At 33.5% G+C, this 13,633-nt stretch overlaps 1 protein-coding gene across 3 annotated transcripts in view; it reads right to left on the reverse strand.

Moving 5' to 3' along the window:
* Positions 1 to 2,877: 2,877 nt before the first annotated feature.
* Positions 2,878 to 13,633, reverse strand: part of LOC110460473 (type I inositol 1,4,5-trisphosphate 5-phosphatase-like) — a 78,591-nt gene continuing 67,835 nt past the window's right edge. Inside the window, exon 18 of one of the 3 annotated variants that reach the window (XM_021513407.1) lies at positions 2,878 to 6,659. In XM_021513407.1, the coding sequence (XP_021369082.1) occupies positions 6,496 to 6,659 (164 nt within the window). In that variant the 3' untranslated portion in view covers positions 2,878 to 6,495. The remainder of the gene's footprint in view (positions 6,660 to 13,633) is intronic. The other 2 variants (XM_021513406.1, XM_021513405.1) reach the window with 2 other exon arrangements.

A 13,633-nucleotide genomic window follows, 5' to 3' on the forward strand; every position in this document is an offset into this window, starting at 1 on the left:
AAATTGTACATATTTATGACAAGGTTGTATGTGTAAATAACATTGTACTTATTTATGACAATGTTTTATGTGTATATAACATTGTTGTACATATTGATGACAATGTTGTATGTGTATATTACATTGTTGTACATATTGAGAATGTTATATACACATAAAAAGATGTTATAAATATGTAAAACAATGATATATACACATAAAAAAATGTCATAAATATGTATAACAATGTTATATACACATAAAACATTGTCATAAATATGTACAATGTTATTTACACATAAAACATACAAACAGGTTATTAACACATAAAATGTTGTTCATCTACATTATGTTAACAACATTATTACTCACACATACAAGAATGACATTATTACAACAATGTTACGCACATAACATTGTTGTAAAAATGTATGGCATTGCTCTTCTGTACAACAATAATACAACATTAGTTGTACCTACAGTGTTGTACATATACAATCAACACATACATTGCTAAGTAAGTGAACAATGAAATTCATTTAAGAATTCAATTCCAATATGTACAGCATTAATTATTACAAACAAGCAAATCCTACCGATATTACACACAAACAAATAAAAGACATTGTAACAATAGTGTTTTATCTCATGAAAAAAAAAGATATATATTAACATAGTATATATATTCTCTGCAGAGGTATATAAAATCTACATATAATTCAAGAAACATTTATAAACTTGATTTATTTCCCCAACATCATTTAACTGTCAAATAAGATTTTCTAACTAGTAGATAAGTCAATAAATCTATAATTTTATAAGGATAATTGTCTATATATATCTACATATATTATGCTGAAAGAAACAAAATAAACATAACAACCTTCAGTAGAGATATGCATTGTATCCCTTATACATCACTGGCCCACCACATCTGATCTATGTCCTTACAGTAACAGTAAATAATTTGTGATTAACTCATTCACCCGTGAAGACACATTTGAACTCTTCCAATCCAAAGGTTGGAATAGTTCATTATGAAATTTTGGGGGTAAATGAGTCAAACCAAAAAGAGAAATACAACTTTAAAAGGTCAGTAAATTTTAATAAATTGTATAGCATTTGACAGTGCATTTATGGAACACCCTGTATATGACAAGTGTCACTTATATCTGCAACATCTGCTAGCATTGGCCTTTTGAATATGAAAATGGAGCCTACATGTAGAATTGGGATTCAACATCTAACTATATATTTCATCAAAAGAATAGCAAAATGGTTTGCAAATGGCATCTTAAAGCCAGTCTGGGTGGACGGAAAATTACATTATATTTCTGAACCAAGTCCTAACTCGTTTATTGTTAAAGCATACACTATGTCTTACGAACATTTTCTTTTCCAGGAATCGATGCAATACCAAGTAAATAAGAAGAAAATAACGTCGGCATTTTCACATTATGAAATAAAAACCTTAAAGAGTGAAAACTATGACAATTAGAGTAAAACAGATTTATCTTGCATTCCATTTTGAGAGGCATCCTTCCTACTCCGGAGTCTAGATCTTGATACCATAAATCGTAATATTTTCGTCCGCAATTTAAAAAGCAATCATTTAGTGTTGATTTCACCCATCTAAACATGCCAGTACCAATATCTTTGAACTATACAGTGAACATGTATTTTTCACCTCGAGTTGAACTCAAGTTCATGTCCAAGTGTGACGGTGACACAAATATACCAGGATGACAATTTCACGTCTTACAGTAATAACACAAACAAGAGGTGATGAAAAAGCTTTGATAGTAATTCAATTATCAACAAAGAAAAAAAACCATATATCAATAACACAAAACACTAAAATGATAAGTGATCTAGCAGATTATAAAATATTTTTTATTGACTACTAATTACTGAGGTAGTAAAAATAAACAGAAAAAAAAAGCTTGGTACCTGATAACTATTGTGCTTGAGTATATATTGAAAAGAGATATATGTAAAGGAGACCATCACATATTGACCTGCAGCAACACTTTATCTAGTAGTACAAGCATTAACAGAAAATGGAGAAATGTTCAGATGTTGCTGAATTCCTTTCATCCTCTTTTATCCATTTTTAGTGATTCTTATCTTCACACTGGCAGTAAAGAAGTACCTCACTACGGAATGTCTTCATAGAGACAACTCAGCTACAGCTAGCCGAAATTGTCATTATTAACTCATTCACCCCTGAAGACACATTTGAACTCTTCCAATTCAATGGTTGGAATAGTTCATTATGAAATTTCAGGGTTGAATAAGTGAAGGTCAAAGTTTGAAATCAGGAGAAAAACATGTAGTAGTAGTAATAACTATATTAACTCTGTGATGTGAAGTCTCATATCTTTTTAAATTAATGTAAAATCTTGATCGGTATCAGAGTACATTGTGAGTATTGAATTAGGTGCAAATTACCGATATCCTGATCATAATGATAAGAGAATATGATGGTTTTCAGACTGGTTTACAAGTATAGAATAGAGGTAAGCCACCCTCATGTACAGCAGTATCAGCAATTCGACATTTCTAAATTATAGTTGTTAGCATTCTGCAATTTATTTTTAATTCTGTGTATATTTGCAGTTGATTTGATGGTTTTCAGTTGTTGTTGTTGTTGTTTTTTATACAGGGCTCAGCCACATGTTGATATGAAGCACTATTTTTTTCCTCATTTTAAAATTCCCAAATAGGGTAAGCATTGCTTAAACCGAGGAGAACTCTTTACAATGTTCCATTAACAGGCTGTTTGGCTTGTATCAACTAGTTAGAGGCACTGTGGGCAAGCACATTTTGTTTTAGAAATAAAAGAAACATGATGGAGCACTACTTTTGAGATATGTATAGGTTTCTGAAATAGATATATATTCCTCTTATATAGATATAGGTTTACAGACCTACCAATTACTCAGTCCTTAAAATAACACCATTTTACAATAGACAGCAACAATACAATAGCATTACGTACTATGGTATCATACATAGCTTGATAGAGAATTTAGCATAGAGTTAAAATAGGAACAGTGGTCGGGTGGTGCAGTGGGTAACACACCGGCCTTTCACCAAGGTGACCAGGGTTCGATTTCGTTATCTGACCTGAACAGGTATCTGTTTGACCACGTGGGTTTTCACTAGGAACTCCGGTTTCCTCCCATGCGTTAACATCCAGGCCAACAAGAGTGTTAAATACATGTTGATTTATCTTGTTTCATAATTGTTGTAAAATCAATAAGGTTTATCTTTATTTTTAGAAACAATTCTCCATCTTTTCAACAGTAAACACTTCTTTCTTTTAAAGAAAATCAGACACAGCTTATATTGTAATATTTGAATATACACATATTTCACATATGTCCGTTCAGAATTATTTCAAAATACAAAATACAAGCAGAAGAAAGAAAATTACTTCTCACTTTAAAATACCACCAATAACAAGTAGCATAACAAACTGCCCCCCAGCAAGATTCAAACAAGTAACAATGATAAATGATGAATTTACTTTCTCATGAAAAATATTTTCACACAAAAAATACAGTCAATCAAAACCAATATGATTTTTTTACTCTAGAAAATGACACCCAATTCTTTTTCCTGTTTAGCTAGGTAATAGCAGGGACGTATAATATACTGTCCCTGGTAATAGATACCATTAACCCTGTTACCCCTCAGAAACGAATGAATGGAAATATGTCATGGGAGACAACTCTTGTTTGAGCAGAAACTCCAGTAGTTACAATTCCTAGAACAGCTACTGTTATACACTAATGTTAACATACACAATTTAATATACACACTCACTAAAACTACCTACTGTATATTCAATGTTTCTCTTGGACATCCTCTTTGACAATTACTAAATGAATACTAATATTCTATAGAATTTCACAAGCCATCTGGTCCATATATTATCTTACTACAAAATGTATCAACAAATGTTCCAGATACTCCAATATATATCCATTTCATTTTGTTTTCTTCCGTCTGCAACTATTAAGCAAAATTCATCAAAATATAACTTTGTAAATACATTGTGTATGCTTTGCAGATATTTGCATTATTCATAGACAGAAGACTAGTCCCAAATGCAATATATTTAACCGAGTTCACAGGTGTACAAATTCACCAGCCCAATGCCTGTGGCTAGTAGAGTTTATGACAGGACTGGTGAAAATTTGCAATATTTTCTACAAAAATGTAAGTCAGGCTAGTCCAGTATTTTCAAAATCTTAACACAGGCTAGAAGTCTTAGCATGTAATTGTATATGCATGTTTGTTTCCTTAGAAGACTCAACAAGGGGAATACAATGACAAGTTGAATTGTGAAATTCTATTCCAATTGAGTAATCACCCAAAAACTAAGTCCAAGAGAAGTAAAAGAGAGTATTTATAGATAGATATATTAAAGGTTACTACATTCTATTGCTTAATCCTCTTGTGTTCAGCATAATCACACCCAACAAACTTTGGAAACATATTCACAGTAACTAATTAAATGTGGTTTTTCTCCTTCCGTCACAGCAACACACACATATTCTGGCAAACCTAACAAAAAACCCTGTAAATTTGATGAGGTGCAAGAAATTACATTTCTAATCCTCAAATATTCATGATTTCATTTTAATTCATTATTTGACCTTTTTAGTAATTATTCTTAATGATTAACTCATATAAGTTAACTTTTTTGTTTTTCAAAATGACTAATATGCAGAAAGGTGAAATTTGGCTTCTAAAAATTTCAATATGAACCAAATTTTCCAGCAATGTGCATTTCACAACAGAACAAAACCATTTGTTAAATAAAGCACAACAAATTGGATTTCATAATCGTAAGGGTTGTTTCTCCTATGATAAACAACTAAACAATGAAAGATGTTTCTTCTTTAACAGTATGCCCAAACTGATACCGGCTCAGATGTCACAGAACGTGTGGGATAGAAACAGAATAGTGCACACATTTTCATGGCTTGTTTTAGTTTGATAGAATAACATTCAAAGAAAACGTTCCCACCTGTACCTCTAGGTAAAGACCCTTATAATACCACTATGATATAGCACGAAAAACATTTTTCTGCACATTGAAATATAGGTGAAATATAATAACCAGTATCGGTCTAATATCTCCTCCAAGTGGAGGACCTTATTAGACAGTAACCCGGTGATAGAAAGGACACCATCTCCAATCTTTCACGGGAAATGGTGTCTCCTCTGCTCGTTACTTGGTGCCCAACATGCATTAGGTAGAGATTTGAAGATGGGAATGCAAAATGCCTGCTCTGCATATTCTGTGCAGACAAATGAGATATCTGGTTAACTGTCATAGAGACACAAAGTTTTATAGATCTCTGACCATTGTCCTAAAACTGCCTTCGCAGCATCGCCTGCTGTAAGTTCCAAAACAGTAAAGCTAACACTAGGTGTGAGATCCACTACCGGACAGGTGTTTGTTTACTCGGGCTATTATTTGTTTCAACAATTTAAAGAAAACTTTATTATCTCAACAATCAATCTAATATAAACCAAAGTAAAACGAGTGAAGTATTTTTGTATCGAAAATTATTGTCGGTGTAGTGCATTCGGTATGCAGCACACAGAGGTCCCACTAGTCCTTGGGTTGTGTGTGTGGGCTTTATCTATAAATCACAGTTAGTAAGTACTTCTGGAGTTTTTCAGCACTAGGTGAACACTTTTTCAAATTATATTAATTTACATAAATTAGGTATGTCAATACACATTTTCTAACCAACTTCCATTTATCAGAAGGGTTATTCCTACACATATCAAAGACATTTGATCAAATGGAAACTAAAAATAAAAGAATTCTTTAATTACTATTCACTAGAAATGTATGATTCAGTTTAATCCAAAGTGTGTTAACAATTCAAAATTCAAATGTGGTGTCTTCACTTCACCAGGGAGCTACAGTATAGAGTATGCAGAAGTTCTTAATGAAATCAGCTGCAAAAATATCATCATATTTTAATCATAACAGTGGGGGGTTCATTTTGAATGTAGCTGATTTCTGCTCATTTATCTTTGTGTTATACTGGCTAATAGTGAGATTTCTACTTGAGGTGGTATAATTACACTAAAAGTGTGTATGCCGCACAGTAGTAAGCATGCAGAGTTGGTCGTATATCACCATTCACAGTGAGCAAAAAAGAAGGAATTGGAGGATGTTCTGCTAAATAACTCCATAGCCAATATTCAGAAATACTTTAAAAATGTATTACCTGTAAAAATTCACACTTCAAAATTTAAAAATTGCTAATTAGCATACTCTTCAACTGTTGTTTGCACAGTAAATATTTCATAATTCTCTATGTATTAAATAGACCATTTCATGCATTTAACAAAAATGTAACATTGTATTAAATAAAAAAGGGGAAAAAACAATATGAATGCCAAAATTTCTGTTGGATATGTAGCAGAACGTCCTGTCTACCAGTGTCTACATATTACAAGGTCCAGGGGAGACAACTGGTGTCAGACTGACGTTTCTCGGAAGACGCGGGTTGAGTTGCCATTTTGCCGCCGGATGTGGATATACTTAGTAGTGTCCACGTGGGAAATCTTCACCTGTGTGCTGGGTACTATCACCTCGGTGGCTGTGGGCAGCTGTAACAGCTCAGGTGCCGACACTGTGGGAGCTGCAAAGAAAACGGTATCAATCAAAACAGAACCAAAGACTATCACAATCACAAATTATATTGTCTGAAATCAAAGTGTTAAAGCACTAAAGATTAAGGTACAATCTGATAATTAGGTCCAAGTCATCAACTTACCCTTATACTTACTTTGATGAAGTTAAGCTTCTCTGTTGTTACCAGTTTCCCCAGAATATAAATATAATTTAAGCCATGTAGCGATTAAATAAAGACCACAAGGTACCATACATCAATTTGTGGTTTGTAATATATTCACAAAATAAGCAGAAAAAATATCCTTATGAATTTTAAACAAGGAAGTAAAGTTGTGTAGATTTCAGTACACAAACTCTCAAATAATCTACTTACTGATAAAAAGATATATTTTAGTGCTTTTGGGATAGTCCCTAAGCAATAGCACTAGATCATAAAATCCATTAAATTAAGCATCACCTTCTACCATGATTGCCCTGTTTTTCATCTCCCAGGCCAACCATTATATGGCAGAATGTTGGTTCAACATGAATGTACTTCTGTATCTATATAATAGAAGTCATGTGGCTATCTGAGCAAGCTAAAGGGAGAAAACTCCAGTTCGTGGACATCATACTTTGGAATCATGTTAAGATTTTCAAAGAAATTCATACACGGTTATTGTACCAATTGACTGGCACTTAATGGTACCACAACTGCCGTTATACTATTGTACAAGTCCTGCCAGCATCAAATGGTTATCAATCCTGCCAGCATTAAATGGTTTGGCATCATATGGTACCGCCGTTACAGGCACAACATGGTCCCACATCTACTGGCATTATAAGGTACTCTCTCACACATTGTACTATATAATACCCACTCCTGTCACCATTTCAATTGTACTACATGGACGATACCCAACCCTGCTACTACAGTAAAACAGAAATATTTGATGTGCCACCTTGCTTACCGACAACAAATTTCATGGATACCTTTCCCATTTACTAAACGACTGCCTCCTCCGTATGCCACCTAATCCCCTTTATAATATTGTAGCTGGACACAAAACGCCTGGAGCTAGTATAACGGGGCTATAATGTATATACTTAGTGTTACCATCTCTGACATGGTTTATATATCATGTTATTGTTGTGTTGACTGACAGGCTAGGGTAGGGGTATTATACCTTTCCTGTTCATGTTCTAAAGTTGTGTAGACTGAACACTTAAGTCTCTTAAAATAGTAGCAATTTCAACACTTTATAAGCTGTTTTTTCCTCTTTTTTCTTTCTTTAGATCTTTTTATTTTTATTTTTAATCATTCTTTATCTCCTTTTTGTAACTATATGCCGTTTTAGAGAGCTCACATTATATCTCGGGCAATTGCCCCTGAATTCAAGGAATAGGTTTTCAGGTTTTTAGTTTAATATTGGCAAAAAAAAAACTCATTTTAAAACATTTATGTACAATTATATCACATCACTTACCTCAGCAAGTCAAACATTTCACCATATTAAAGCCAAATCAACACATTTCCATTCGTTCCATCACCACCGTTTTTTCAGGTAAACAGCATAATATAGATAAATATTTTTTAAACAGCTTAAAAAATCATGAAATTAGACAGCAGAATGTTACATCTTTAGAGATTGAAGTGTTTTGGTCGAAGAGGTGTGTTGCTGTATTTTTTTTATCGTCAGGGTAGATAACTCTACCTATAATTTTTATTCTATGGGCATGGTTAAAACAAGCCATCTCATACCTATCTTTAGTTTTTGTGAATGTGAACAATTTCACTTTTAATACATATTGTTGATCTAGTTTTCAGTTTTGGTTATCTCCCTTATATTTGTTTTTCAAAAGTGTGTGTTAGTGTCTACCTATTCCGTCTTTGCGTATTGCAGAGTTATCTTCTCTTGTGAGCAGGTATTTTAAAATTGTTACGTCATTGGTTTGTGTGAGAAAATTACGTCGTTTTCTCAAACATTGATGACGTTACTCTCACAAACATATGGCGTCACAATCAATACCTGCTCACAAGAGAAGATAACTCTGCAATACGCAGAGACGGAATACCACACCCAAAACATGCAGTTAATACCTCCTGGTCACATTTCAGAGGTTCTTATCTGACAAATAAGTTTCAACAGTCTATAGGATTTATAATTACAAGTGTGGATGAAGCTACACCAGGTGTTTGTATTATTTTCTTGTGCTGAATTATCAAAATGGTCATTAGTAATGGTTTGAAAAAGCATAATTTGAGATATATATTCGTACTTAGTAAACCAATGAAATGCACAGATAAAAGATGAAATTGGTTCCTTTTTGGATTTTAAAGTATTCAAAAGTTTCTTCAGCAAAATGCTTGTTTCCTTTTTCATTATTTTGGAAGCTAAGCAAAGGCTTTTTTTAATTTCAATGAATTCACAAAGACTTGACTTCAGCTAACAAGCTTTTGTTCAGATCATTCCAGGAGGTATTACATGCACATCATAATAACAACATTTATATCACATTACAATATCCACAACACCAACACCATTCCAACACAGAGGTTATAACGCAGACAACAACCAATGTAAGAATCAAGGAAAATGATTTTCTACAAAAACACAACTAGGCATACATGCATAGATGTTCCAGTAATGATAAGTAAAGTAAAGACCCTTTATATTTAGCCCCAGTAACTATATCTTGAACGCTAATCCCAGTGACCACGTAGTGTCCTCTAACCCCAGCTACTAGTGACCTACAACCCCAGTGACCGCAATGCAACGTATACTACAGTATCCAATCAGAAGTGCCTATATTCATGTATTCCAATATAAAGACCAAACATTCACATTCACTCTGTGGACCAGTGCCATATTTTGTTACAGGTTTGGAATCTCGTTTTTTCATGATTGAACATATACAAATCTACAAAAAAAAAACTCATCTGAATAAATATTAAACAAAGTCCTTCCAAAAACTTAATTAAAAAAAATCATGGCCTTGATTTCTCAAAGTAAAAAAAAAGCCTCCATAATTAATTAAGACATTTAAAATATTGTTATCCAGACATTCTCTCCTCCTTAATGAAAACTAAGTCTTAGCGCAATGGCAGCTCTAAAGAATAAACTCTGTTTGGAGAACTGTGCAGAATACTTTAAGTCAATGGGCCTGCAACGCTCACCTGGTATTAATTTCACACTTGCAATCTTAAAAGTGGACTAAAATACAGCAACAGGCAGAATATCAGTGTTTGATTCGTAAGAACCTATTAAAAGATCTAAACATATGACGCCTCTGACATTGAATGTTGAACAAGGACATTAGGTTGAAAGTGGGTCAAGGTCATTCATTTGAACAAACTTGGTAGTCATTCATCCCAGAATGCTTCCGGCCCAATTTCAGTACCCTGGGCCTTTTGGTTATTGAGCAGAAGTAGTTTGAAGATTTTACAACATTTGACCCCTGTGACCTTGAAAGTGGGTCAAGGTCATTCATTTGAACAAACATGGTAGCCCTTCATCCCAGCATGATACATTGAAAGTTTGTAAAGGTCATTCATTTGTAGCCCTTCATCCCAGAATGCTACTGGCCAAATATCATCAACCTAGGCCTTTTGGTTATTGAGAAGAAGTTGTTTAAAGTAAAATATTGACGCCGGACGCTGCACTACGGCATAAGCTCACTTGGTCCTTTGGGCGAGGTGAGCTAATAACTATCTTCCCCACTGTGCTTTCAAAAAATAATTGTAAGAATATGAATTACCAAAAAGAATAATAACAATATTAACAGTTAATATGATAAGGTTCCACTTCAAAGTGCATTAATGAGCTTAATCCACCACCACCAGGCTGATATATGGTGACAAGCTGTGTATTGTTAATCCATTTATTTCACTAGATATTTGATTTGTATTGGCTCATAAAGAAATGAGATTGAATTTGTACTCCCGACATATATCAATGAAGAACATAGCAGTCGCTTTCTTTTCACAAATTCAAATCCAGGCTAATATTTTGTTAGAAGAATGAGCAGATTTACATTTATGTACATGTATAAGGTGTCCACCGCCCCCTTACAAATTATATATTAAAGAAATCTGAACATTTTCTAGTAATTTTTTTCTCTGTTTTTCGTAAAGTACATTGTATCCCATTAGATTATCATAGACTGTGTATGCCTGTTAGATTTCTTTGTTGCTATTCAGACATTTTAGAATATTGACATTGTTGTTTTGTTTTAAGATTAAATCTTGTCAGTTATAGCCATATTCTATCAATGTTTTAATGAATAAAGCCCTTAACAGAACATATTCCTATATTCTTTGCTTACTCGGGTTAAACTCTATAATATTAACATGAAGCAATCACAAACAAGAGCACAGAGAACAGATATTCAGAGTACATTGCTATGTGACAGGATATATGATTCTATGATTATACAAAACTAAAGCCAATGTGTTTTACTTATTTCTGCCTTTCCGTAGGATTTCACCTGAAGTCTTCACCTGAAATATCTACAGTCAAACAGACAAACAACCGACGATATCCAGCATTATAAGTATCTAGTCACAAATGTCTCTTGTAGGCATCGATATGATTTAATTAAGATTTCATAGGCTACTCCTGTCAAGAGAAGCATTCCACCTCAACTTAAATAGTTGATACATTACAGTCATTATGGTACAGTAATTCTAAATTTAGAGTACAGACATTATAAACAGCATTCATTCTCTACATGTACCAGTATTTCTAAATGGAGAGAAATTTTACAGTAAATGGAATATTTTGAAAGCTAATTCTTCAAAATATTTTCTGCTATTCAGTCTTTAAAAATTAAAAAGCAATTTCCATAAAATGTTGTTCTTACAGATTATAGTTATCTCCCTTTGGTATATGGTGAAGCTTTAAAATGTTTACAAGAACCGATGATTAATTTTAAAGAGAATAGTCTCTAAAACTGTTTATTTTCAACAATTCTTATTATGTCTAAAACAGCTGCATATGAGGAGACGTGGTTTATAAAGTTTGGATATTTCTATTGTTTATATCTATTTTATGTTTATCAGGAAGCCCCTCAACATCCAATACAGGACAGACAGCAGCGTTTCACAGCAGAAACCCAAACCACTACCTCTTTGTGGAAGACTTGTGCCATCTAAGATACTATCTACAGTATTAGCATAAGTTCTGACCAGCTGGCAGACTGGAGACCTATAAATGTAGTCAATCATATTGTAGTACACAGGAAGACCATGGCTTTCGTTACGATACTGCTCACAGTATGTAACATAACATACCACTCATGCAAATGATGAAAACTGAAAATTCAAAGCTACAATAACAAGTAAACTACAACTAGTACAAGCTATTAAAATCAACAAAACAAAATAACAAAATAAAGATAAAATTTTAAACTAAAACAGTTTTGACAGGCAAGTTTTTCTGTTGCAGAACTGAGCCGGGAGAGAACATGTTATTTCTGACAGCTCTGAATGCTGATGAGCTACCAGCTGATGATATAACATGTCCTGTCCCGTCTCTGAATTTACATGCTACAAATTAGAAAACAAGTCAGATTGAACATATTTTCATGAATCAAGTTTCTGCTCACAGTAAACATTCTCTTATCACTCACCGAGTTATCTCGCAGAGGAAGAACTGAAATCTGAACATAGTGGAATGAAATGGATTTATCGACACCCAAATCATTCCACTTCACATTTAACAGGGATGTTAATGAACATCTAGTAATAAAAATGTTATAACTAAAGCCAACATTTTAATTAAGGTTAAAGTTCACCCAGAAACAGAAGGTATGGTAACTGTGTCTGACAATCCCAATATTTCTGAATCATTCAAATTCTTTTGCCATTTCTGGGATCACATTCACAGGGAAGGGCTTTGGAAACATTACCAATTTAAGGTGTCTGAAATATGACATCACAAAATGGCCACTGATAATTACAGATATACTCATTACCAAAACCTTCATGATTTCTGAAGTGAAAGTTACAAAAAACATAACACCAATACAAATTAAAAACATGAGCATATTAAAAATCAGACAACACCACAACCATGAAAATGATAACATTCAAAGCAGAAATGTTCATTTTGCCGAAAACATGTCACAAAGTACTATGAAACCTGTCTTTACTGACATCAAGGACTGGATAATTTGGTCAGATAGGACAGTGTATCAGTAGACTGGTCTTACTGACATAAAGAAGGGCTGAATCATTTGGTCCGATTAGACAGTGTCAGTAAACCTGTCTTTACTGACATCAATTGGAATGGATCATTTGGTCAGATAAGACAGTGTGTCAGTAAATGTCTTGACTGACATCAAGAGGGAAGGAATTATTTTGATTTGGTTGGATAAAAAGTGTGTTGGTAAAGTCTGGGGTCAAAGAACGAAGCTGATAGAACCATGAAACCATCCTAGATGTTATAGGATTTCCTTCAGATCAGAAGTCAGTACCTCAGGTTTCACTGTACACAAGTTTTGTTTTTCAAGAGCGATTTCTACTTTCAATGGTGTGAATTACTTTAAACACAACTCAACAATGTATTGATTTCCTAGCTTTTCTACTCCAACAAATAATTCTTTTTGTGCAAGAACAAACAAAGGAAACAGTCTTTCCCCTACGTATTAATGATTGTCTTATCAAATCTTCAGGAAGTCATACAATAAAAGGTTCAAATCAAAGTATGGGCAGAATTTATATTATTTCAAATTTGTTATATTACCCCATGTTAAAAATTCAGGGAGCAATTATGATTCTGGTTAACCATGCTATTTATTTTTGCTTCCTTCCAGCCATGCAGTTCCATCCCATACATTGACCAAGTAAATATTGAGTTGTGTTTAAAGGTAATGGCCCGTTTCACGATCGGCTTCATATCTGAGGAGCTCCGTAACTCAGATGGACTTTTTGACCAGATATACAGAAAACAAATGATCCCTAGCAGTGCATTTTCTGGTTATCAGTATATTGTTATTGAT

The sequence above is a fragment of the Mizuhopecten yessoensis genome, unplaced genomic scaffold (genome assembly GCF_002113885.1).
Source record: "Mizuhopecten yessoensis strain PY_sf001 unplaced genomic scaffold, ASM211388v2 scaffold10409, whole genome shotgun sequence".
NCBI classification, from domain to species: domain Eukaryota; kingdom Metazoa; phylum Mollusca; class Bivalvia; order Pectinida; family Pectinidae; genus Mizuhopecten; species Mizuhopecten yessoensis.